This window comes from Halichoeres trimaculatus, unplaced genomic scaffold, assembly GCF_033239565.1.
Source record: "Halichoeres trimaculatus isolate MK-OKI-2021-1 unplaced genomic scaffold, fHalTri1.1 fHalTri1_scaffold_8, whole genome shotgun sequence".
Taxonomy (NCBI): domain Eukaryota; kingdom Metazoa; phylum Chordata; class Actinopteri; order Labriformes; family Labridae; genus Halichoeres; species Halichoeres trimaculatus.
The window spans coordinates 25,190,726-25,217,126 of NW_027437186.1; the positions used below are offsets into that span (position 1 = coordinate 25,190,726).

Sequence of the window (26,401 nt, forward strand, 5' to 3'; positions counted from 1 at the left end):
TGGTCCTGAGTATGATTCTCAAGGTTCTCTGGTGGTGTTGTTGTAGAGCTCTCAGGTGCCTGCTGTATGTTGTCCAGGATTCTGCCCCATACAGCAAGGTGGGGAGGACCACGGCCTTGTAGACCAGGAGCCTGGTGTCAACTTGAAGGTCTTAGTCTTCAAAGACTCTTTTCCGGAGTCTGGCATACGCTCCACTGGCACAGCTCTGGTGATGGTTGACCTCAGAGTCAATGTTTTGGGGGAGAGAAGGCTGCCAAGGTAAGGGAAGTGGTCAACATATTCAAGTGCGGTGTTGTCCACATTTATGATGGGCAGGGTAGATGGCTGGTTGAGAGGGGGTTGATGTAGCACTTGGGTCTTCTTGATGTTCAAGGCCAGACCCAGGGCTCTGTATGCTTTGGCAAAGGCATTCAGGATGCCCAGGAGGTCTTCTGCAGAGTGTGCTGCGATGGCATTATCATTGGCATACTTGAGCTCCATGATGGTGGTGTCTTCTGACCTCAGTTTTGGCTAATGTCAGAGACATCAACGCAACCAGAGAGAGTATTATAAATCTTGTTCCTGACAATTTCTTTTTCCTAAGTCACGCAAAGGCCCCTGTGTTAATATCAGTCTGTTTTATAATCAGCTAAGAACTCATCAGAGGAGCTTTGAGTAACACCCAGTTTTTGCTGTTTACTCTTATTAGTGATGTATAACAGATAAAGCATTAATGAATTCTTATCAGCAGTTTAAAACACCATAACTTGTGATATCTGACACTAAATAAAATATATTTAATTAAAACGTGGCACCAGAATTTCTGTCATTTCTTTGTTTCAATGTCAAAATGAAAAAAATAACCTACATTCAGTCATGGTTGGAGGAAAACCTCATGGGAGAGCAAGGAACAGAACAGAAACCCGATACCAGTGAACGCAGAAATGATGTTAGTGATAGTGAGCCCCCAGAAAAGACAGACAAAAGGATCACCAGAGGAATAACTAGTGCATCTTTAAACCCACACTTACACAACACCAATCTAACTTTAAGCTCTTAAATGAGGTCGTATATCTCTGGACACACTACAGCCTGTGAAATGGAAACATTTAACAGTCTCTGCTTGGATTTGGAGATACTTTCAACCCCACGGCTGAACGTTAATTTGCCCTAATTGGGTTAAGATGGCAGAACGTCAAAACTTTTGTAATAAAACCAAAGTTTTCCATAATTCAGTGTGTGTAGTTTTGTGTCTTTTGGGATTTTGAATTTTACAAAAAAATGTCAGAAATCTCACCCCTCTCTTCCGCCGAGCCCATTGAGAAGTCCATTCTTGTGTTGGATCTGTTGATGGCATTTTAGTTATTTGATGGGAAAAGATTTTAAAAAATGTCAAAAAGTTCCCCCCAAAATATTTTGGTTAAAGAACAGGCCGCTAGTTTGTGCTGTTTTTTTTACTGCCTAAATCTTGACTCCCATGCTTCATTAGACAGAAAAATGTGACCACATTGGTCTCATGATAAGACTTTAAAAGCCACGATGTGATATTGTACTGGACACGTGTTTCCCTTTAACTATCCGCTAGTTGGGATATGGACAAAAATCCTGTTGTCGTTCCAAGTTCAACCACGGTTGAGACGACACTTTCACCAATTCACATACTTCTAAAGCACTTCTCAACCTCACTTGAATTGAATATGCCACAAGAAAAGGCCTTCAATTGTTACAAAGCCTCATTTTATCGGATCAATTCATGTACTGTGGCAACTCGGGGGTGGAATTGGGACAAATTTAGTTTAGCTTGACCACCCAATTTGTCATCCAACATATAAATGCCTGCAACGCCACCTTGGGAATTTTGCCCAAGGAAATAGTTTTAGAGCAAAGAAATTTAAGAAAATTAAAGGTTTGTGCTTTTATGTCAACGTGAGACATGGTTCCAAGTTACAGCAATTACTTTATTTTATCAACAGTATAAGAGATGGATCAAATATTACCACACACACAGGGAAGAAAAACCTTCTTCAGGTGCTGAGGAACACCAGGGACCACCACCGTCAGCTCTCAGCAACTGAAAAATGGTGAAAAACAAAAAGGGGATTAGTGGGCCATGCACAACAAAAAGGTAACCTAAAATACAACTTAAACTAATATCAATTATATGAGGCAATAAGGGTGGCAGCCCCCAGATAACTAATGCAAAATATACATATGCTGCTACATATGCCAAAACCACCAAACCCTTAAATAAACAAAATAGAATAAACCCAAACAATATTCAGTTCAGTAAGTTCAGTAAGCTTCTTCAATTATCAACAAAGAAGAGTTAAATCCAAAGAAAACCCATTTAAATACAGAAGAAGAATGAGAAAGGCAAAGAAATATGAAGTGGTTCAAGATAATTCATGGAAACAAATTTAACCCAAAATATGTTTACCCATGAACTCAAAACAAACCAAATCAACCCAAAATGTCAATATCAAAAGAAGAGATTAGAAAATATAGAACCCCAAAATGCCGATATCAAAAGAAGAGATTAGAAAATATAGAACCTCAAGAAAAGAAAAGAAAAGAAAACAAAAGACAAGAAAGAAAAGAAAAGAAAAGAAAAGAAGAGAAAAGAAATAATTCAGCTACAAAACCAAAATAACCCCACAGATCTCAGTCAGTCATATAGGGTGCGTCTCAATGTGTTAATTTTGTGCCTCCTCTCTCCTCTGTCCTCCGCAGCACTGGAAGTACTTTCTTAGTCGCCATTTTGAAGACTATCCTAAAGTGATAATTGTGCTCGGAGGAGAGAGGAGAGAGGATGGAGGAAACTGATAGGAGGAGCTATGATCGAGGGAACACGAAAGCTGGCTTTGCGGAAGTCTTTTCATTGCCCCCATATGGAATACCACTCTCTGATTGGACGCTGCAGCACTTCAGACTTCTCTACATGAAACTTCACAAACACAACAGAGTTTAATAAGAGAAAAGACAAGCTGAGGACAGGCACATGGGAACGTTCAGCAATGGATCATAAATCTGGTAATAAAGTGTTTGTTGTGAGTTTAAAGCACAAAATACTGAACACAACCATTATGAACTCAATACAACAAAGTCTGTGCGCTGCGGGACCGAGAGATACCGAAGATCGTTCCTCCCTGCAGCCATCAGAGTGTATAATTCTTCAATCGGGAGATGAGCCCAAACAACATGAATTTCCCTTCGGGGATCAATAAAGTATATTTTATACTTATCTTTTATCTTTGTTAATACTGAAAACTGAAATCTATTAAATGATAACAACAAATTGGGTTGTATTAATCAGTTTCAGAGTTCACGATAAGATGCGCTCTCGTTAAATGCAAAACAATTTATAAAATAATCTAACAATTATTATTTTACTGGTAAAGTTATCCGTGAGCTTTTAAACAGCACAAAGAATAAACAGAGAGCAGGTTTTCTTCTTGGTAAAATCTTTGATAAACAGGTTAAAGGAACAGACAAAGCTCTGTTACTGTTTATGTTATATCAGAGTTATAACGGTGCACATCTGCAGACACACAAACAGCTGTTAGAGCTGACTGACAGATGATCCAGAGGTGATCACCTTCTGCCATCATCAATGAAACATGTCAATTGACATGATGCTCCGGAGGTGAGGATGTCCCCATTGCTCTAAAAATGAATCTCCTCCATCCTCTCTCCTCTCTTAATTTCCTCTCTGACACAGTGGTGAAATTAATTTTCAAAGTGTCGAAGCTCTGCTGACACTCTACTGTCCAGGTGTCACTGACTGCACATTCCAATCTCTTCCTGGTTTTGGAGGTTCCAAGCTCAGCAACCAACTTGTGAAGGGGCACAGCCAACCTTGCAATATCCTCCACAAGCCGACAGTAATAGCTCGCAAAACCAAGAAAAGATTGCAGTTCAGAAATAGTAATGGGTGGTTTCCAGTTGGCTACCACTTCGACTTTACTTGGGTCAGTAGAGACCCCCTTGTCGGAAATCACATGCCACAAGTCGTCCACTTGTCGTTGGAAGAAGGCACACTTGGAAAGCTTCACCTTAAGGTTTTCTAACTGCAAATGCTTAAGCACCTCCAATCTCTCCAAGTGATGTTCAATGGTGGAGGAAAAGACAACAATGTTCTCAAGATACAGCAGTAGGGATCGACATTGTTGGTCTCCAAACAGCTGCTGCATGAGCCGCTGGAAGGTGCCAGGAGTGTTGCTGAGTCCAAAGGGCACGGGATTCCATTTGAAAAGGCCTAAGGGAGTGCAGAAGGCAGTTTTGGCACGATCCTTCTCAGCCAAAGGAACCTGATTATACTTACAGGCGAGGTCCAGTGTGAAAAATCATTGGGCATTCATGAGGGCATCACGTGACTCTTCATTGGGTGGAAGGGGTAAAGCATCCTTCCGAGTTTTGTTGTTCAGTAGTCATATAAGCAATGTTCTGTCCTGCTTCCTGACAAGAACAATAGGAGAGGCATAAGGACTGCTGCTTTTACGAAAGATCTGTGCCCTAAGCAACTGGTCAATAGGCTGCTTCACAGCCTCATAGTCTGGTGGAGGAGTACTCCTGTAGCGCTGCCTTACTGGAACATTATCCAGGAGGGGGATGTCATAAGCTATGAGGTTGGCGCATCCCAAGTCTCCATCATGGGCGGGAAAGACAGAAGAGTAGTTACTCAAAAGAGTCCTAACCTTGTCCTGCTCCTCAGCTGACAAGTGAGACAGACCCAAAGACTGTATGTGATCATGTACAAATGTCAAAGCTGACTGGGATGCCACAGTGACTACACCGGGTGGCACCTCTGTGACACCTTTTGGCACACTGACAACGTTCACTTCACTCAAAGTGCCAACAATTGTCCGGGGGTAGAGTGACACGTTAGTAGAGCCAACATTGACGATGGGAATGTATACCGTGCCCCCTACAACTCGCACCAAAGAGGGAGAAGCCAGAAGTCCGGCAGGGAGGCCTGAGTCCAAGGACTCGAAGATTTCTTAAAAAAAATCCAGAGAAAGGCTGTAGATAAGAATCTGAGAGCCAATCACCAAAGTCCCACAGAGCAGTTAGTGCAAAGATGCAAGGGCAAAGTAAGGGAACACATCAGCAAACATCAGAAAAAAAGTTTATCCTAAAAAAAACCACTCAAAGTCGTTGAATCCTTACCTTCAGCCAGCTCGATCAAGTATCAATCAAATCCAAGCATCCAAGATGCTACTTATGATCCACATGCTGGTATGAAGTTGACACGCCGGGGTGGGATGTTTTTAAAGTCCTCCTCCGTCCCTTTTGTGTTTTTTCGCTCAACTTTTCCAAGCAAGTCAAAACAGAGATTTGGGCTCAAGTCCCAGCCGCGCCCATTGGGCTGCATCTTGGCAGGTAAGTGTAGCAGATGGAATGGAAGAAGAAAAAAACAGGGCCTGAGGGAACCAATTACATACCACCAATCAAACTTTGTAAATAAACAAAATGAGTACAGGTCAAGACGTTTTTGTACATCTACGTCTTAAGACATTTTAAGACAAAAATTTGAAGATGCCACAGACGCTTCAGATGTGACCTGGAGTGCACCCAGACAGGTTTTTAAGATATATTTGCTTTGACATTCACATCTTGAGATGGCTCCAGATATGGTCAAGCTGTTTTATTTCAACTATTATTATGATGATGATATAAAAATTGTGTATTTATAATTCACTGTTAAATTATAATCAACTTTAATCATATATATATATATATATATATATATATATATATATTTATACACATGTGGCGGCTGCTGGTCAGTCAAGGAGGGGAAGCTCATTTTTTTCCGGCCTACATCATAAATTTGTTTATTTATTTAAACGTAAATTCTACCTTCCGTGTCAGCTTGTTAGCAGCTTGAGCTGCTACGTGAGACTATGACAGGCTGTAAGTGCGAGTGACGGGGAGAAGCTCTGCAGCTGTAGCTGTAGCTGCATATTGGTGAAAAGAGAGAGAATCTTTAAACACAACGCTAGTCGTTTTTAAGAAAAGTAAACCCGCTGGGGATCGATAAAGCTTCCGGATCAGTCCAGAACAAGTAAATGTAGAACTCAGAAGATGCTCCAGTGGAGGGTTATACTTCAAGATCGCTGACTGGCTCATTTCACTGTCAATCAAAACCAGATTTGGCTTCAGACAGATCATCAAATCATTATGCAGAAGCCCAGCGTCCAGGCCAGCCCACTGCCTCATAGACCCCTAGAGATGCTCAGCGTCCGAGGGCGGGCCAAAGTGAAGCGTTTATCCAATGACCATCCAGTTTCCACAGTGGAACAACTCACTCTACGCTGCCCCGCTGAAGTCAGAAGACAATGAGAGTCCGACTGTGTTAAAGCGCTGAGACGCTGCGCTACAAAAGATGAAGGAATTTTAGTGCATATTTTGTCAATAAAATGTACACAAAGCAGTACATATCAACACTTTTTTGGGGGACATTTTAGGGGAAGCTGAGCTTCCCTTGCAGTCTTAGAGCAATCGCCACTGATATATATGTATATACATACAAGGGGGACTGGATGCTCTAAATTCCCTATGCAACTGACATCTTAAGACTTCTGTTCTTCTCTTTTGTTGATGTTGAAATAATTTTGGAATTCCTAAAAAGATTGGTGGAAGGGAAGGTGGGACATCACACACATTACACAAGACAACACGCCCGCCTGCACCCCCCACCCCCACCCCCCCCAGCACACACACACACACACACACACACACACACACACACACACACACACACTCCTTGAAGTTGTTCCTTTTCGTTTGTTTTGTTAAAAAAATTCATTTAGCATAAATTGTAAGAAAAATTCTTTTGTATTTTAAAGCCATCTGCTGTTATTATTTGACTATACAGTTTTCAACACCTTTTTCATATCCTAGCTGTAGATAAGGCAGTGTTTTTACCGGTTGAATTCAATTGAAAACATGTTGATTTAAAGCTGAGTAGAAATGTCAAGGTTGTTTCAATGCTCCTGATGGTTGAAAAACCATTAAAATACCATCGATCTGCGGTCATAATTTCAATGTTTTTTCAAGATTAAAAAATAGTCCAACATGATCTTGAAACAACATCAGATTTCAACATTGATTCAATGACTAACAGTTGAAAAAACAACATTGATTCAATATAGTTTCAATAACTGCTTGCTGTCTTCGCCTTTTGCTCGCTCTCTACTTTTGCTGTCTGGACAAGACAAAACTTCTCCCAGATCGAGCGGTTTAAACCCTCTGGCATATTCTCTGGAGCATCCAAATCCTCCATGGCCTTCAGCACTTTACCTAGCCCATCCGGAGCCAGAGAGCCACACAGGCACTGCTCTCTTAAAGGGTTGGAGTTGCTGTCAGTCTGGGTCCTTATCTTTTGAACCCTGAAATATAAAAGACAGTGTTTTCTACAAGTGTCAAATACACAGTATGAAGCCATGCGTTTGTCCACTGATGACTGTAACTGACCTGGGTCTACGTTTGAATAACTTATAAAGTTGATCAACCATGCTGCCGGAAACATTGAAGAACTCCTTCCTGAATTCTTTGTCAAGAACCTTTAATCACATAGAGAGATGCATGAGGACCATCATTAACAGCCAAAATGATTTGATATCAAACTAGCTGGCTTACTTTGTCCTAAGCCACAACGGTATTATAGTTCTCGTGAAACAATTCCACTTCTTCTTCATGTTTCTTCAGTTGCTCATTAATTTTATACTGCCAGAGTAGCACGTGTTGATACGACAAAACTGGCAGTCCTAAAGCATAAACAAATAACTCTGCTGCACGTTAGCTCCTGCAAAACATGCCAGGGCAATGAGGAAGATGTATTACTGTAATTCACTGCGGTGTTTCACAGGTAACACAATCAAAAGCTGCCTGTCAAAACATTCCTTAAGCCTTCCTGTCCACGTGTTTTCTGACCTTGTATGCCACCGTTTTTTCAAGCTTGAACTTGAGCTCCTTCTCCCAATTTCTCATCTCCTCTTCGATGAGGACTGAGTAGGCAAGATAAGTAATCTTAAGCTCTTCCTAGAGAAAGAGAAACGTTAAAATTGGATATCTTCAAAGGTTTCATTTTCTTAAAAGATCATATCTTAATCAGGAGCTGATGATGTTTTTCATCCAGGAATGTGTTTGACATGTGTGGGTGAGTGAACTGTACTGGCTCACCTGGTAAACAGCCTTCTCACAATTCTTTTTCTTCTCAAAGAGCTGTTTCACAGTTTCATCAAACCTCTCTGTGGCTTCCTTGTTGGCTTCTTGCAGTGTTTTTATTTCAATTGCCATTGACTGTAACAAGAGAGCCCACAAATGATTTAAACTGAAAACTGATGTGACGTCTGTTAAACTTCTGAAATATGAGTGAAATAACCATCACACCTTTCTATATTTTTCCTTCTTCTCAGTCAGGTCTTGGGCTTTTTTTTCATACTCTTTGTAGACTTTCCTCTCTTCTTCAGTCCAGTGGATTGGAGGTTTGGTCAAAACAGACTCTGGCGGAGGTATTTCCTGTGGAGTGGATTCAATAGAAACTACGTGCCCTTTTGTGCTGATTTGACTAATTCAACTGACACTGCTTCGAAAAGAATGAAGTTACAAAAAACCCTTATTATTTGCCCACTTGGTGAGGATTAACTCTCTTCTGTACTTGTAGTTCATTTGGCTGCAGTGATATGTCATGTTGAAGTATGTCATGGTGCTTTTCCTTCTCTTGTTTTTCTGTAATAAAAAGTTATTGAAAACTGCCACTCAAAGTTAATTCCTTACATTCATTTTTTTGATAAATGTATAGCTGTTTTGCAAAATATATGATTTAATAAAATTGCAGTCTTAATTATTTCTGCTAAAATTACAGTCAGTCAGCTGGTGACCCTTCCACCGAGGTAGCTATCTTGCACTACCATGTTTCAAAGATCAGGATCACACTCGTCATGTGCAATTGTTGTTGTTTTTTTAAGGCTCACTTTGGTGTACTTAGCTCCGTGATTGGTGTAAAAATGCAGACGTAGATTGTACTATAAGACATACCTATTATTCTCCTTGAAGCACAAACACATATTGGCCTTCCCACCTTTCTTGAAACAGCCATCCATCTGCATCCACTTTCCTCTCCCTTGACATTTTGGGATCATTGTTTTATTTCTCAATTCCACTGGTTCGGAAAATGGCACTGATGTGAAAACACTGCAATCTATTGGCCGGATGCCGACACTTCACGGGTAACATAATCAGTAGGTTTTTATTTGAAACATAGTTTGTGGGCAATGGTGGTGCCTTTTGACTTATCTATCATAAGACAGTCAGACCTATTGAGCTTTCGCGGGCCACATAAAATGGCGTGACGGGCAACATTTGGCTCACGGGCCTTGAGTTTGACACACGTGACTTTGTGTGTTTGCTTTTGAAAAGAACTCTGTAATTTTCACACTTTTAATGGGACTTCACAGCTTTTAAAACAGGTTCCCACCTGTAGACGGTTGATCTGGTTGATCCTCTCTTCAGTGGTATGGAGGCTGAACTCGTAAATGTTGGGATTGGAACATCCTAGCAGGGCAGAGAAACTTCCTGAAACAGCAGCACTCTTTGCCCCGTGACCTTCATCCCCCCTGCTCTTCCTCCTTCACTCCAGGTGTGTTGGAACTTTTCTTTAGGTTTCTCTGCTGAGTTAAAAGGTGGGGAGAAAAACGTTGAATGAGAAGGCTGAAATAAACGGCAACTAAATTATAAGTTTAACCCAATATTAAAGTGACAAGAACTATTGAATTGAATTGAATTAAATTGAATTGATTTTTATTTCGGTCATGTCAGCACACTTGTACAACATCACACATTGTCAACAGATGATCACATTGTACATGTCCGAAAGGGAAGACGAGAGAAGCAGAGCTTATCTAGTCCTGTCCCCATTTTCTCAATATTTAGTCTCCTCTTTTTCACATATCATCAGATTATTATAAACTTTTATTCCATTTACAGAAGTATGACATAATTCTTGATTGTCTTTTAGTGTCCATATTTGATCTTTAATGTCCAATCCTTTGTTCCACGTAAGGCATAATTCACGAGTCCATCAATTTTTTTGTTCTTGTACATGTGTTAAACGTGTGACTCGTCGTCACTCTCCTATTCACCCAGGCGTGCTCCTGCACTGTCGTCCCGGGCTCTGCTGCAGTTTTCAGCCATGTGGGCGTTCCTGCCTCCCACTTGGATTTTGTTAAAGGGTGCGCAAGCCATCTTTCTATGACCTCCGGCTCTCTTGATCTCATCGCATGCTTGCAGCATCGCCTCTCTTGTTAGGTCATATAGTTTCAGGATCTTTGCCGCAATAAACAGCTGATTTGTGTGTGCTCTATAGCTTGCGTGGTGAATAATTCTTACTGCTTTTTTTCTGTAGTGTTGATAAACTATCTTTACAACTTTCCTCTGGCCACAGAGTGATAAATCCTTAACGGTTTCAACAGTGGCGGACTGGCACAGATTCAAGCATTTTAAAAAGTTAGAGCAGTGAAGGGTCACACATGAGACTGTGATGCAAAGCATCAAATTACTTTCCAGCTGTAAACCTGTTTCGACTTGAATTCTTATACCATAAAATATATCACTAGAGAGTAAACTCCCACATGCTGAAGAGGCTGCAGTGTCACAGCTTTAACGAAAAGCTGAATGCGCAGGCAGCACAATGCTGGCTCTCTGTTTCAAATTAAAACAACACTTATATCATCGATAGCTTTCTAATTTTGTATACGTGCTCCTATTTGCCGTGTTGACAGGAATCTACTTACCTGCTTACAGTGCAGGCAGCTTTTTCAAATTTCCTTATATCCTGCACCCTATGAAGGTCTTCTATCTCTCTGTGTTCTCTCCTTCAGGAGGTTGTTTTTCACCTCGTGGTCTGAGTAGAAGGCCTGTAGGAGAAATCCAACAGACACTGTTCTTTTGCATTTACTTCATTGTTCGTTTTGATCTTTTCATGGGGTTTGTTGACAGCGAAACTGAATTTGAGCTGGCAAAACTGGCCTTTTAACCCTCATTTCATCAACACCGACAGAAGGGAGTAGATTACATCAATTTTACATTAAATATAAAACGGTGAGAATTTCTGGATCATCAGAAAAATACAGTTTTGACATTATAAGAAATGTTTTTTAAACTTTAAGTGCAAGCCTGTGAGAGCAAGTATAAGATGAGTGATCTAAAGAGCACCTGATTCAGTGTGCAGACAGTTCTGTGAAGAGTTTTTGTGGCCATGACTCCACTTCACATGTATTTGTTTAGAAATGTCTCACAGCCAACATTAAGAGAGGAGGAATCCACTTTGAAAAAAAAAACTCTTCCTGTAAACTACACTGAACGGCCTGAGAATGACATGATGCCTGTGAGCAACAGTTCCCTCTGCTGTTCACAGGGATGCATTAAGTAAGAGTGAGATTTACCGGAGATTAGTGCACAGAATACAGCAGTCTTTAAAGCCGACAGTGAAAGGTGTCTGACTGTCTGCAGAGAAAGACACACTCCTCACCCCATCGAGGCAGCATGAATGACACTGCAGCTTGATGTACTGCTCCTGTAGGTGCAGGGACAGTTTCATTATCCACTCAACAGGCAATGAAAACATTCAAACAATTTAACAGAATTAAATGAGCCCCCACCATGGAGGCAGTTTCTCTGATATGTAATAAAGAAGCCAGCCATGATGTGTGAGGAGACAGAGCGACAGAGGCAGGACTAAGGGGATGACCCTTCACTTCCTGCTCTGGTTTTAGTTGGACTACATCTTGACTGGAGAGACTGTCTGTGTCCTTGGCAAAGAAAAGAAGAAGAAATTAGAGCACAGGCTAAAGGTTTCATAAACACACATAAGAAATAATGGACAGATATCAAAAGGAAACCAGGGATTGCAAAAATCTGATGTATGAAGTAGCAATAAACCTGTGGCACCCAAAACCGCTGAAGAGTTTTTCCCACTTCACACAACATTACAGGTACATATAGGATCAGTCCACGTTGACATGAATCAAACATTTCGCACACAATGTGAGGGATCTTACATCCTTTGGTGGCTTACCATACTGTTATGGTGTGCTCTGGTAGAGAAGAACAACAGCCTAAATAAGGACCACTGTCACTCAGTGTCAATTGATGTTCTTCTGAAAACACACAACTATTTAAGAAAAAAGAACTTATTGACTATGAGAGAGTACAAAGCTCCCGAAAACGTAAACAAATATAGATGGACACAGCTTTTGTTCAGAAAAAGCAAAAATCCCATTATTGCCATTGTCTGGGAATGCCCCAACATCTCTGCCAGGACTCTTTAATACACTTTGAGCTTTTGTTCCCAAGTTAAGGAAACAGATGTGACTCCCACATGGATAACATACTGTTTCATTGTCGACAAAGGCGATGCTCTTGCCTGTAAAGCCTTGTATCCAGCTGACAGGGGTGACACATATCATATACGGGTTATTGAGGTAGCCTAACCATCACTTGAGTTAAATAAAAGCTAGCTTGGTTGCTAAAAACAAGAGTGAAAATGTAGTTCAAATGAAAAAAACAATGCAGTGAAGTGTTACGATGTAAAGATGAAATACCTGATTTCTAAACTTCCAGTATCATCCATCTTTCGATAAGAATACACTCAAACACGGTAAAATGAAACTTTTGGTCCAACTCCAACAAACCAGCTGGAGAGTTGTTGCCTACCCCTGGTGATAAGCGCCCACTGTTGTAACTGTCGCCGTCTGCTATTGGCTAGTTGCATTCATGTGACACTGGGAAAATCGGAAAAAATAGTACCCAAATAAGCATAACCTTGGAAGGCAAAATGTTTCCTCTATTACAAGTGTACGGAGGATTGTTGCTAGCATGTAGTTTGGCTTGTATTATTTTATTTTATTATTATTTCTTTCTAGACCTATAATTATTTTTGATGTTATCATAGGATTGGGAAATTGCCTTTTTCATTAAAAGGCATTACTTTGCTTAGTAATTCAATGCGAATAGCATTTTTTTCAGATTTCTTCTCTTTCTTATCTAGAAGACAGAGGCTGGCCTCTTCCATAGGCCCGACCAGGAAGCCCTACTGCTGTCCATTCGAAAGAAGTCAGTTCGGCTTATTTCTTTGTTTGTATGGTATGTTTAATTCTTCAATTATGTCACAGGTTGCTTTTCTCTTGGAGTTTTTAATTCTATAATCAAAAGAAATACTTTATATTCCATATTCCATGAAATACAATCCAGACATCCAACTACTGCTAACTTAAAGAGCACACTCCTCCTTATGAACTCTGAGAACTCCGAGCATCTAAGCAGCACGTGAAGGCAAGCCGGCAGGCTCGACCTGATGCTCGAAAATGCGGAAGTTGAATACACTTGGACGGAGAACCCAGTGTGCTCTGGTCAACTGTTCACTGTTGTGCCATATTAGCATTATTATTTTTTTAAATCATTACTCCGATCCTTAAACATGTCTACCGAAAAGAGCTTCGCCAAAGGTAAGGAGCAGCTTTTACTGTACAGAAAATGCTGGCTAGCTAAACTGCTACAATTGCAATACTATCACCTTACATTATCCAAATTCAATGCACATTGGAGGTAAAAATATGTTATTTCTTATGAATGTATTCACAGCTTTGTGAGGCGGGGAAGTTTATCGCAAGTAGCAGATACACAACTTAAAAATGCACCGATTAGTGTGTTCTAACTTGCCCCATGCAAGAGAAACTAATTAGATAATTCTGCACAGTCATTGTGAGTTTGCGTTTCCTAACTAGTTCAGGTTACAAACCACCAGAGGAAATGAAACTGCATAAAATTCAGACGATCAGCGATAGTTTTCTTAGCCAGCGTAAACCCTAAATGACTAAATAAGAAAACAATAATAATTTAATTACCTTTCTCTAAAATCTGTTTGGTCAAAAGGAGGAATATTTCAGTCATGTGAAGTTGTGTACTATTTTTTTTACTAGTCTCTGAAAGATGTCCAAGGTGTTTAAAGTACCAGTTTATTGGGATAATGTAAAACGTGAAAAAGAAGTTCTTATCTAAACTCCACAGTCACAGTTGTATTTGTGCAGATAACAGCATGTTTATTAGATCATAATCTCAATTTGATGTTTGATGTTTTTAGTGATTAAAAATGCTTAAAAAAATCAACATATTTGCTTTGTTGCACCTCAATGGTTGTTATTTTTGATTTTCTTTTAGGCAGCCCTGCACCTGGTCCTGTCTCCAAAGACTACATCAGGCTTTACAGCATGAGATTCTGCCCTTTCGCTCACAGGGCCAGACTAGTGCTAAATGCCAAAGGGATCAAGTAATGACACGTTTCATTTTCATTGATCTAAATTCCTACCATCACTTATAGAAATCATGAAAAACTTTTATTCTGTCCATCTCATTACATTTTTAAAATCTGTTTGTTTCAGGCATGAGACAGTCAATATCAATCTGAAAGACAAACCTGACTGGTTCCTTGAAAAGAACCCACTCGGTCTTGTCCCAACACTGGAGAACTCTGATGGTGAAGTGATTTACGAGTCACCCATCACCTGTGAATATCTGGATGAAGTTTACCCAGAAAAGAAGCTCCTTCCTTCTTCTCCTTTTGGTAAAGCTCAGCAAAAGATGATGCTGGAGTGTTTTTCTAAGGTACCTAGACCATCATCTAAATCCTGTTTTTTTTTTTTGTATGCTTGTCAGCTGTCAGAAACATCAAATGATTCAATGACACTTTAATGACACTGTTTTCTGCAGGTAACGCCATACTTCTACAAGATCCCTGCAGGGAGAAGGAATGGTGAGGATGTTTCAGGGCTGGAGGCCGAACTGAAGGACAAGTTTGCCAAGTTAAATGAGGTAGGCTGCAGAGTAAGATCTTTGATATGGTCCTTAGAAATGAACTTATAATGAAATATAACTGTCTGAAATAAAATTAACAGTAATATAAAGTAAATTAGGAGTCCAGTGTTTACTTTGTTAGTTTACATTTTTGTGTTTTAAATTACATTGATGCATTAAATCTTAATATTCAGGACCTTGTTTCCAAGAAGACCAAGTTCTTCGGAGGAGACGCCATCACAATGATTGACTACATGATGTGGCCATTTTTTGAGAGACTTGAGATCTTTGAACTGAAACCGTAAGTTCTGATTCCTGAAAGTGTGTCAAGAAAAACATTTAAGTCATGAATGCTTTTCCAGACTAACATTAGGTATGGTACAAATTAAGTGCAAGGAAGGACGGGAATGCATCATGTAATCTTTGCTTTATAGTATGTGACATTATCTATCAAGTGAATTATACTGGTGGGCCATCATTCAGTCTGAATGGTTTCTTTCCAGCTGCCTTGATGGCACACCTGAGCTGAAGAAGTGGACTGAGCGCATGATGGAGGATCCCGCTGTGAAAGCCACCACTCACAGCTTGGACACCTACAAGGCCTTCTACAAGAGCTACGTGGACGGGAAACCCAACTATGATGAGGGCCTGTAAGAAAAACAGACATCTGAACCATGAGCAGTGCAGTGTTTCCCCTACCATTATATGAGGACGGCACCTGCCCCCCCTGGAAGTCAAGCTAATTGTATTTTCTATATAGTGCCAGATCACAGCATAAGTAATTCAAGATTACCTCTCTTATAGATCAGGGCACTGATTCACAAAGCATCCTTAGGCTAAAAGTGTACAGACGTCACTATTAGAAAAATCTTAGAGTTCCTTGATTTCTAAGATTTTTCTTTCCCTCCGTAACATAAAAAGTATTCAGAATGCATCTTAGGCCTTAAGAGAGTTTCAAAGGTGAAAAACTGTTAGGAGAAGGTAGGAGGACTTTTAACAAGCCTAAGAGTGGCCAGTGATACTGGTGTTGTACTTTTCCCTACATGCTAAACACACTGTCTGCTACCTTTGACAGCTGTGTAGCTGGTGATCCTCTCTCTAAACAGTCCATTAAACTAGCACATGAAATTCTAGAACATTCATACACAGGGCTTGAAGCAGGAAAAAATCCTGTGCCTGAAGGCGGGGGGGGGGGGGGGGGGGGGGGGGGGGGGGTTACTGTGTTTAACATTGTTTTTATTATTAATAATAATAATAACAATAATAATAAAAACAACATTAAACACAGTAACACTAATTTTTTGTTCACACAAATGGTCAGTCAGCGATACAGCATAAGTACCTGTGGCCATCGCTTCCGGTAGGGTCCACAATTTTGTTGTTGGATAATTATGTTTGATATGATCAAGGCGGATGATGAAATGCTAAAGTTTATCTGAAATAGATTTAAAACCTTTTTTTATAAATGACCCCTTTGCACACTCAAATAAAGACTACATAAATCAGGTATTCAGCTCTGAAATGGTTGTGCTCCTTAAATATGAAAATATGCAGACTATTGAAACAAAGTAATTAAAGGAGGAGCATAATATTGCATTCAATGAAAGTTGTGAAGGTTGAAGATTAATTGAAAAAATAAAAACTAAACTGAAAAGCTTTCTAGAAACACTGTCTACTTTAATATTTATTTACAACAGTAATTTTTCACTAATAAACTAAGTACCATACTTTCTGGACAACAAGTCACTTCGTATTACTATCATACGTTTTTTGAGGTCGTATCAGTCAAAAAAAATGCGTCATGAAGACGAAAATAACGTAGGCCTACATAAGTCACACTGGACCATAAGTTTCATTAATTTAGAATGATTTGGTTTGTTTACAGTATTTCCAGAGTGAACTTTTTACATATAACTTTTAAAATGTTTGTTTATTAGGAGGTTTAAATACTGTTCCTACGGCTTCTCATATCTATGATCAGTTTCACTTCTCTACGTGTCCTCCTGTCTTCTCCTCCTCCCCTGCTCTAGGTGAGTGTTACTGGTGAGAACGGTGCACTGTGAGCTTAAATGAGCTCCATCTGATAAATGTCCTCACATTTAACAAGTTACGGAATATTTGGCGCTAGATTGTGACTTAAATCCCGTAATCCGTTTACCATAGAGAGCAAATAAGACGCGAGTGAAGTTTTAAAACACGTTATCAAGCGATTAACACCGGGAGCTGTCACAGTGTCCGAGACGAAGGCTGAAGACCAGCGCGTCTGGGGCGCCTCTCAGTAGAAGACTTTGCGAAGGGATCAATGAGCAAACACTGTGTGCAGGCAGTGCTCGTGGGAGTTGTGGTGTCGTAGTCTCATACTGCAATGGGTTTAGTATTTCAGATGCCGTTTCAGAAAACTACAATTAAATAATTCAACCCGCCGAAGTCGCTAGTAGGAGTGACGGTTTTACTGAAATTCGCATGGATGAAAAATACATCCATGCGCGACAGATTGCGTGATTACAGACTCGCTGGCGGCGCAGTTTTCGAGCGGGTATCCCGATTACGTGGTAAACTTGCTCTCTGAAGCCTTAAAAAGCTTCTTTGTTGTCCAAAAGCATCTCTCAATATCACTGCTTCATTATAAGGGGTTGCTACTCCGCTTCTGCTCTCCGCCTCCGTCATTAATTACTGTCTTCACGAAGCACATTTATCTGACAAATTAGACGGACAGTGCCATATTGGACGATCGTTCTGCCAGTCACACTCATCATAGACCAATACGCATCAAGCCACGGTATGACGTAGCGGATTTGGGCCGCTGCTGCTTGTTTGTGAAAGAGAGGCGGGAGCTGCAGAGAGCAGCTCCCGCCTCTCTTTCCTGACTGGTTCAGTCGGAACTCGATCGAGTGAAATCAACGGAGGGCAGCCAGACCGACCTGCATGATTTCACAATCTGGCAGGTTTGTCTACGCCGGATTTCCGGCACTACGCCGGAGGTCTTCAAGCCCTGCATACAGTTCAATCAAACTGCTTTTTATTAGGATGCCAGCAATAACAGGAAGTCCTGACAGCTGAGTCTGCGCCCACCATTAGTGTCAAACACATTCAGTAGTAAAATTACCAGCATGTAACAGTAAACAGAACAAAAAGCAAATTAATGTAATGGCGTGTGAATGAGGTACGCTCAAACATGTTGAAGCTGTGTCACAATTAGTTCAATTTTTCTGAGTTTCATCATCATGGTGTCAAATTAATGTCATGATTTCACATTTCTCAATAGTCTAAGTTCTATGATCTGTTGATTTTACCACCTATTTCTACATTCATTACTAGGAGCGTGGAGCACTTTTTTTATTTTTTACCTTTTTATAACAACCAAGTACAGCTTTTAGAAGACTGCGTCATACCTAACAACAGTCAACCACACATCTTCACTAAGATAAAAGTTTCTGTCCCCTCCTTGTGCAAAGTTTCTCTCAGAAACTTCCTGAATTACTTTTAAGCTAAGATTTCTTGTTTAGAATTTTAAGGCTAAGTTTAGGAGCTCTACTCTAAAAAGCTTTGTGAATATAGGCCCCTGGTCAGTACCTTGAATCTGCTGTCAGTTTTTTTTTGTTTGTTTTGTTTTTTTCTTTTTCAATCAGTAAGGTGTACTTTAGAGCAAGCCTTAGACATGGCTGACTCAGTAAAACCAAAAACACCAATCAAAGATAAGAGGTACAAACAGAATGTTTTCAGGTCCCTTTATTTACCCAGGGTTTCATCATCAGGTCCTCTTAAAAAGAGAGCTTTGGCTCAACATTTCACTTTTCCTAAAATTAAAAAATATCACATAGTCTACCTCAATCAAGAGGAACAGGTCATCGTAGCAGATTGCAAGGACATGATGCTGATAGGAACATTCATGTGCAAAGTGATGATGTTCTGTGTTTACCAAGTATACATATATGTATATCTATATATATCTATATATATATATACAGAGAGAGAGAGAGAGAGGGAGAGAGAGATTATACAGTGAGTAAACATCTTTTAATTAGAAATCCAGGACGTGAATACAACCGGTCATCCATTCCACTTGGCACTTATTTTTTTAGACTTTTGATGTCTTGTCATGATCTGTCAATTTTCTGTCTGTTACAATAAACAAACAGAAAGATTATTCATGTCTGCCCTGATTTGTTTGCAAGTGAAAAATGGAGCTTAACAAAAGATAGAACCTTAAGGTTGTGGACCTCTACCTGCAAAAAAAAATACAAAAATACACATTTTTTTCTCCTCATATGCAAACACAAAGTATTGAAAATGAAATAATACAATATTTAATAGCTGCCATTACATTTGAAAATATTGGAATACAAACAAAAATCAACTATACTTTGGTACATCAAACCAGTTAGACTGCCATAAAATAAGAGGTATATGGGTGATCTTTCACCTAGCAACATAAGTGCTTTGGTCATCCTTTTGTGAAGACAACTTGTTTCTGTGTATTTAGATGAAGTATCATTGACAAAATGACCCAAAAAATTACCTTTACTTTTACACAGATAATACCATATCTGTAGTACTCATTAGATTTCCAAAGCGACAAAGTTTACCATTAAGAGACTTAGTCTGTTGCTTAGAAGAGGTATTTTGATATGCTTGTTACTCTAGTGAGTTTCAAGGAAGCAGCTGCAGCAGAAACTGCTATGTCAGGCAAAACTAACTCCCGTACGTGCAACCAAAATTCACACACTTTCATCCAGGCTGTGGTGTAAAAAGCCATTTGACAAATGAGGTGTGTACTCTTGTATTAGCACATTAGCATTTTTTAACATCTCTTGAAAATGCCTCACAGCTGCAGCACAAAGCTCTGTCTGCAATACCAGAGATCGCAGCAGGTTGACGGGCTCCGCTGTACGAATGATCTCAGGGACCTGCATACAGTTGGGCACTTTGCTGTTCCCTATAAGAGCATGATAGAGTCTCTTCTCCCGCAGACTCTTGTGCATGAAGCACAGTACGTCTCGAAGTCTGTGCTCCAAGTTTTCAAAGCCCCAAGAAGAGCTGCTTTTATTCAGCAATAAGTGCAACAGAACTGTCTTAAAGTGGTAGTTTGTAAATACACATTTCCCTGTGAGTCCTGTCTGCTTTCTGTGCAGGAAAGTGACAATTTGTAGGCAGTGCAGATGACAAGAATGTTGGGGTAGGCGCTTTGCAAAATATTTCAACATATTCCTCTCATAGACAGCTAAACAGAGGGGCCAGTATGGGTCTGGGGGGCTCTCACAATCTGATGGAAAGTGAGAGACAAAATAAGCATCGGTACCCTCCATCTGAACCACTGGTACAATGTTCATTACGATGACTTTTCCAGAGCGGAACCGGATCTTGAGAGCACCTGCAGTATCCAGGTTGCGAAAAGTGACTTCAAAGTCGTATTTGTGTAAAATGCGTCCCCAAGCTTTGGTTACAGATATCTGAAACCACTTCATTACTTGATCTTTGGCCAAGAAAGGTGTGTTCCTAGAGCACAAGAGCTCTTGAGGACTGCAGTCCACTCTGATGGCATCATTCCTGCTGTGCAACAGACAAAGCATGTCCTCTCCAAGGTTAGCAGAGCCACACAGACACCTCTCCTCAGTCTCCTTGGTTACTTTTATTTTCCCACAGCCCTGCATATCTGGGGGCATGTCACTGGAGGACCTGCACCACAGTTGGAACTGAAAAAAGTGTGGATCTGGGGGTGAGAAAGGTACTAAAAGGTCACACATCAGTGGCTTGCACACATTCCATGACTCAAACATGCTCCCTATCCCAACAAAGTCCCCAACTTCCATGTCTGCCTCCCTGTTACAAACGCTTCGGAGTGACTCCAGCAGGTCATCAGCAAAACCTTCAACAAACTCCCTCACCCTCCAGTTCTCATGGGCTGTCGTGTAAGTGCATTTATCACAAAAGTTGTGCAACACGTCCTTATCTAGCACCATCATCCTGGGGGTAACAGAGCCACTCTCCAAAAAAAAGTCGTCCTCCTCCACAGCACGGACGTCTGCATCAGCAAGGTCCACCCTGCACATCTCAATAGTGATAAAGATGATAAATGACACTGCGCCCCAAAAGTACCAACTGTAACCCTCTGTGATGGTTTCCTCCTGCTTTGACTCCAGTTGTGACAGCTCTTTCTCCAGCCTGACCTGCTCCGTTTTCAGCATCTCCTCATGCTCCTGCATGCGAGTCATCAGCTCCTCATCCTGCTCTGGGAGTGTGGTGTTCTCATGAGGAAACAGTAGGGGGTGGTTTAATATGGCCGCCGCCATAACCATACACACTCGTGCAATGGCCCCTTGCATCTTCAGCTTGTTTCTGTCATAGTTTTCCAAAAAACGTTTGCAGAATTTGATGCAGCTCAGACCCTGAAACCAAAACAGGAAAAATAATTAACAGACAGTATACAAGAAAAGTATACAAGACAAATTTGTGCTACATATAAAACTAGGCTGTTTCTAAAGAGCACTTCACTCTTCACAGCTTTTATCTCTAAATATAGACACAGCAGGCTAAGTGACAAAGTAGTCAAGTATCAGGCTAAAGTCCTTCTCTGATAACCTTATTTAGTTGACAACATCTTGCCTGTTGACATTTACATCCTGTTAAATTTTGTCAAAAATAAAAATGGGAGACGCCTCTTTTACTGGCAAACTTCCAGTGCCCAAATATAATAGAGTGAAAACAATCACACTGACATTATTATCTGCTTCCTGGACGTCACAAGACAGCCAACAAGAAATGCAATATATTGTACGAAAGAGGAAATTACATAAGTCTTGCTTACGTTGCCATGTTTTTGTACTGAGAGAAGACATTGCTTCACGGATGATGGGCTCGAATATCCAAGTTATCATTACACATGCTTGTATCTTGCCCAGTGGGACTTTTTGTGGAAAAAAGATGAGTGAAGAAACAGGGAGTGCACATTTGTGATGACATCACTGTAAGGCCATAAGAGTATTACTGTGTCAGAGGCAAGCCAAAAAAGCATCAGTGCAGTAATGGTGGAGTGTGTGAGGCCACAGAGCTAGAGAAACTTCCCATGACTTACTCACTGGGATGTTTTCCAAAACTTACATGGCTCAGTCCATCCAAACAAACACCAAGCCAGGCTGGGATGGGTGTGCTGTGGCTCAAAAGAATGCATTACAGACCACCTAATGTTCCAGGGCATACAGTTTCTGGAAATTACTCCTTACTTTTTACAAATGTGAATGGGATATGAACTGCCATGTGAAATAACTCAAAACCACCAATAACAGTAAACATGGGGATAGAGTGCCATCAGCTGACTTCATATATTCCCAGAATTGAAGGTAATTTTTAAGATTCACAACATTCACACAAAGTTTAATAGGCTAACAAATCAAAGAGTGACTTTTGAGGGGAGCAACCTGCACCAAAAGTATTTATGTTTTCTGTAGTCACTAATAAACTGTTTTAAAAACGTTTTCAGTGAAACAATGATTGAAAGACTTATATGTCAACTCTTCATCTTTTAAAGTACATTTTTATAGATTGTTGTTTCAGAAAATGTTGTCTGAGTGTGTTTTAAATCTGCTAAATGCTGCTTTCGGTCCTTTTTCAGGCAGTATCACAAGCTTTTTTTCTGTTGGTTTAGCCCTGAGTCTAACCTTTTTTATATACTAGAGGTCTTATTTTCCAAATTTTCCTTTTGTTTGTAAACTGTCATTTTCCTACACACATTTCTTTTTTTACCCCTTTATTTTCACTTGTATTTTGAAAAGCACTTTGTAACCCTGCTTTGAAAAGTGTCAACTAAAGCTGACTTTTTAAAAATTACATAACTGAAAATGTCTCAACTGGCTAATGCTTCAGGGACAAGATTTTAGTTGCTACTTCAATTGTCTACTACTTCAAAACTATATGTCACTTAGCAAATTTGGCTAAAGTTTGTGTGGACTAATAAAAAAATTACCTTATAAGGATGTAACTGTATAGCTGAAACAGTCTCGCATTATGACAACACTCGTGTGACAGGCAAACTGCCAACGGTCACCTCCTCAGTTGTCGTAGCAACAAAATAATGATCCCCCTCATCGCGGAAATGTGGTTTCTGACAAACATTATAGACTGTATAAAACATGAGTCAAGTCAGCACACAGACGATGTATTGTGGGATGCTTAGTAAAACTTCAAACAGAGCCTACAACTAAAACGTCATCGTGCCCAAACCATGTGTACATAGCATTTCAGGCCACTTCGCCAACTGCATGTTGTGGTCCAAAGACAAAAAGTCTCGTTTAACTTGATACACACGGTGAAAAAAAGTTAAGAAAACACAAAAAACGACTTACCTTTGCTCTTTGCCCTAAGGGGGTTCATGGTGACAAAGTCAAGCAGCGGTCTCTCCGGTGGAAACGGACTCCTCAAACTCAGGAAGAAAACGAGGGAACAGCGTCAGTGTACACATTTCCTGACTGTGTGCTCCACCCATAACACAGACACGCCGCCCAGCTCCCTCTGTGCAACCAAAATAGTGAGTTTTCAGCACTAAATGTGGAGTCAATGATGCATTCAGTGACGTCCTCTAGGCCCAGTGTTCACACACGTTTTACCAAACATCTTCAAAGTTCAGGTATTCAAAGCAAAAATGCCAATAGGCTTATAGCAGCCTGTACTATTTTACAACCAAAATCTGAAGCAATGAAGTTTAAATATTTTATAGGCTCCATAGCACTGCTACTCTCTTACCGCTAGCTAATGATCTAGTGACTGTTATCTATCTATCTATCTATCTATCTATCTAGAGTATTACTCAATTTGAGTTTGGAGTTTTGGAGTCTATACTTAACAGCTCAAAAAACTTAAAAAAAAAAAAACTTAAAAAAAAAGTAATAAAAATAAATGATACATAAATAAAAATACTATGCTGGTGTTCTAGAAAACACATATTTCAGCTTTCATCCAAAACACTTTGTTTTAGGCTCCATGCTCCACCATCCTTGTGCCTTCTTTGTGTCATGAACAAGGGATTTCTATGAGTATTTAGTGGTTTGAAAATCTGCACACATTTTGTTTGGACTTCTAGCTTGTTACTTTATAGCCATGTTTGAAATATGAGACAGCATAAACTCCCACTTCAATTCAGTTACCAATTTACATATACACAAACTACTGTGTTACTAAAGGTAAATCCAGAAAGTAAAAATATGTGGTGTGAAAAAAACTGTAACTTCTTGTTCATCCACAAGGTGGCACTTCATGCCTGAACAGAAGTGGTCAAATGTGAAGGAGTCCAGCAAAAAAAGTCAGCTCTTTTTTTGTAATGGGTTACTTCAAATCCAGAAAACCCTTTGACTTCAGAGAAAGAAATCAATTATTTTCTATCATTATTTGATCTTTTATTGAAAGAAAACCCTTGCATTAGTATTTAAGATTTTTATATGGAAACTTTACAGAAAGAAGCCAAAATCCAAGAAATAACCTCTAACTATACTACATATATAAAAATAAGATAACATATAATATAATATACTAGAATATTTACGAGATATAAGGTACAACAGTGTGATGATAAATAGCTTTTACTTGACAGAATAAATTTGTAAAGTTGTTGGTTTCTCTTTTTTTTAGCAGTAAATTATGTTTGGGCATCTTGCACAATGTCTTGACACTTCATCAAACCACTTTCACTACCAGTCATGTTTGATTCAAAAGCTTCAGACAGTCAGGTTTCCTCACTGCAGAGATGACGCACCCAGAGGACACAGAGAGGCTTCTTCTTCAGACTCTTTGGGATTGGTTAAGACATCAGCCCTTCCTCAGATCACCTTTTTTCCCTGTTGTTTTCTCTCTGACTGTTCACCTGGGCTGCTGCTTGCCTTACATTTGCTTGGATTTTTTGGATTACAGATTATCCTTCATTCACCAATTCAAGATCCAGCCTCAAAGCAAGGTGACATGGGAAATGGCTCTGAGATGCTTGTACAAAATTCTCCATAACCACGTGTGTTTTATTTTTCCGTTCTCGGTCTTACACTGGTACTGGAAACCTGTGTCTTCTCCTCTGCTTGCTCCTGATACCTGGTCAGTTTTGAAGGATGTTCTGGCCTGCCTCCTCCTCTTCGACACGCAGTACTTTCTGTGGCACCTGCTGCATCACAAAGTGTCCTTGCTGTACCAAACCTTTCACAAGGAGCACCACCTCTTCACCTCCACTTTCTCCCTGACCACTGAAAACACAAACGCCTGGGAAATGTTGAGTCTCAGTCTCTTCACGACTCTGAACGTTACTCTCCTGGGATGTCATCCTCTCACAGAAATGCTGCTCCATGTCACGAACATGTATCTGTCTGTGGAGGCTCACTCAGGATATGAGTTTCCTTGGTCACCACACAGGTTAGTGCCCTTTAACCTCTATGGAGGAGCGCCGCATCACGACCTTCACCACCTTAAATCCAAAGTGAACTACGCACCCTATTTTACCCACTGGGACAAACTTTTCGGCACCCTTCAAGGAGAATATACACGAAGAAAAACTATAAAGAAGTTTTGATTCTTTTTTTTTCTTCATGTCTGTTAAGCTGCAAATTGATCACTATACTGTTAGACTTTTAACTTCAAGTTTTTTAAGATTTGACATTTTTTTAAGTACATAAACATCATCAGGTCAGGTTTTCAGTCATATTGTGATGAATTAGAAGAGTCAGAACACAGGTGAAACAGTAAATAGATTATGAGGCAGACTGTTCAAAGGCTTCTTATTGTAACTGCTGTTTTAAAAAAGGGATTCACTCCTTTTAATCCTTTGACTTTCACTTTAAATGTAAGGGGTATGAATAATTTTAAACCCTTTAACGTTCCATCCGAGAATTTTTTTTTTTTTTCTGATTTGTTGCGTTGTTTGAGCGCCAAGGTCAGAAAAACAACACAACAAAATCAGAAAAATCATTACATGCTGTAGAGATGACCCAGATTTTCCTCAGCTCAACATATTTCCAATAAGACATAGCGATTCAAGAAATGCTCGACCAAACGACAGAGCAGTAAGTAAAAGGGAAATTAAATAAGAACCTTTAAGAGCCTTGATACATTATAATATGTATTATATTTCAAAATAATGTCATAGGCATGCTGAAATCTTCTTACACTCCTTTCTCTGATGCTCCAGTTAGCTCTGCTTTTAGTTCTGGTTCAGGTTCTGATTCTAGCCTTCTCTGGCATGTAATGCACATTCTGATGCCTGACTCTTTGCACTCCGTCTACTAACACATCCACTGATCAACATCTTGACTTAAATGTGTACATTTTTGTTAATAAATCTTCATTTTATTTACACCAACTCTGGCTTGTCTTCATTTTAACAACAATCTTTGAGTCAGGTTGTGACAAAGTTAAAACTGAAAAACTAAAATCTACACTGGATATTTTTTTCAGTGTGTAAACATACTCTTTAGTTTTGTTTTGTTTTTTTCATTTTTAATGATGAAATTATAGAAGATTGGACTTTTTAGTGCCAATGTTGCAATCATGGGCAGACTGGTGAGAAATGAAAGTAGGTTAACTTAAAATTGGGGGAATCAGT

The 26,401-nt window shown here is 39.9% G+C and overlaps 4 protein-coding genes across 4 annotated transcripts in view; 2 read left to right on the forward strand and 2 right to left on the reverse strand.

Annotated features, from left to right (window-relative positions):
* The window catches only part of LOC141794728 (uncharacterized), a 39,447-nt gene extending 26,756 nt beyond the window's left edge, over positions 1-12,691 (reverse strand). Inside the window, exons 1-13 of the mRNA XM_074675188.1 lie at positions 12,585-12,691; positions 12,059-12,140; positions 11,643-11,792; positions 10,776-11,557; positions 9,461-9,653; positions 8,374-8,502; positions 8,164-8,283; positions 7,915-8,022; positions 7,621-7,786; positions 7,456-7,544; positions 7,282-7,370; positions 1,977-2,050; positions 1,277-1,323 (exon numbers count right to left, since the gene is read on the reverse strand). Coding sequence (XP_074531289.1) covers positions 1,277-1,310 — 34 coding nt within the window. The 5' untranslated portion in view covers positions 1,311-1,323; positions 1,977-2,050; positions 7,282-7,370; ... (8 more) ...; positions 12,059-12,140; positions 12,585-12,691. The remainder of the gene's footprint in view (positions 1-1,276; positions 1,324-1,976; positions 2,051-7,281; positions 7,371-7,455; positions 7,545-7,620; positions 7,787-7,914; positions 8,023-8,163; positions 8,284-8,373; positions 8,503-9,460; positions 9,654-10,775; positions 11,558-11,642; positions 11,793-12,058; positions 12,141-12,584) is intronic.
* Positions 12,692-13,322: 631 nt separating this feature from the next.
* LOC141795315 (glutathione S-transferase omega-1-like) lies at positions 13,323-15,972 on the forward strand. The gene is made up of 6 exons (XM_074676150.1): positions 13,323-13,487; positions 14,200-14,308; positions 14,421-14,643; positions 14,749-14,850; positions 15,027-15,133; positions 15,336-15,972. Exons 1-6 carry the CDS (start codon positions 13,460-13,462, stop codon positions 15,484-15,486), a joined length of 720 nt encoding a protein of 239 aa, XP_074532251.1. The 5' UTR covers positions 13,323-13,459; the 3' UTR covers positions 15,487-15,972.
* A 2,838-nt stretch (positions 15,973-18,810) lies between these two features.
* On the reverse strand, positions 18,811-23,306 carry itprip (inositol 1,4,5-trisphosphate receptor interacting protein). Its single transcript, XM_074676149.1, has 2 exons — positions 23,172-23,306; positions 18,811-21,218 (listed from the first exon to the last, which is right to left on the reverse strand). Exon 2 carries the CDS (start codon positions 21,153-21,155, stop codon positions 19,551-19,553), a length of 1,605 nt encoding a protein of 534 aa, XP_074532250.1. The 5' UTR covers positions 21,156-21,218; positions 23,172-23,306; the 3' UTR covers positions 18,811-19,550.
* Positions 23,307-24,565: 1,259 nt separating this feature from the next.
* On the forward strand, positions 24,566-26,087 carry LOC141794729 (cholesterol 25-hydroxylase-like protein). The gene has a single exon (XM_074675189.1). The coding sequence runs from the start codon at positions 24,566-24,568 to the stop codon at positions 25,370-25,372; it is 807 nt and encodes a 268-aa protein (XP_074531290.1). The 3' UTR covers positions 25,373-26,087.
* Positions 26,088-26,401: the final 314 nt, after the last annotated feature.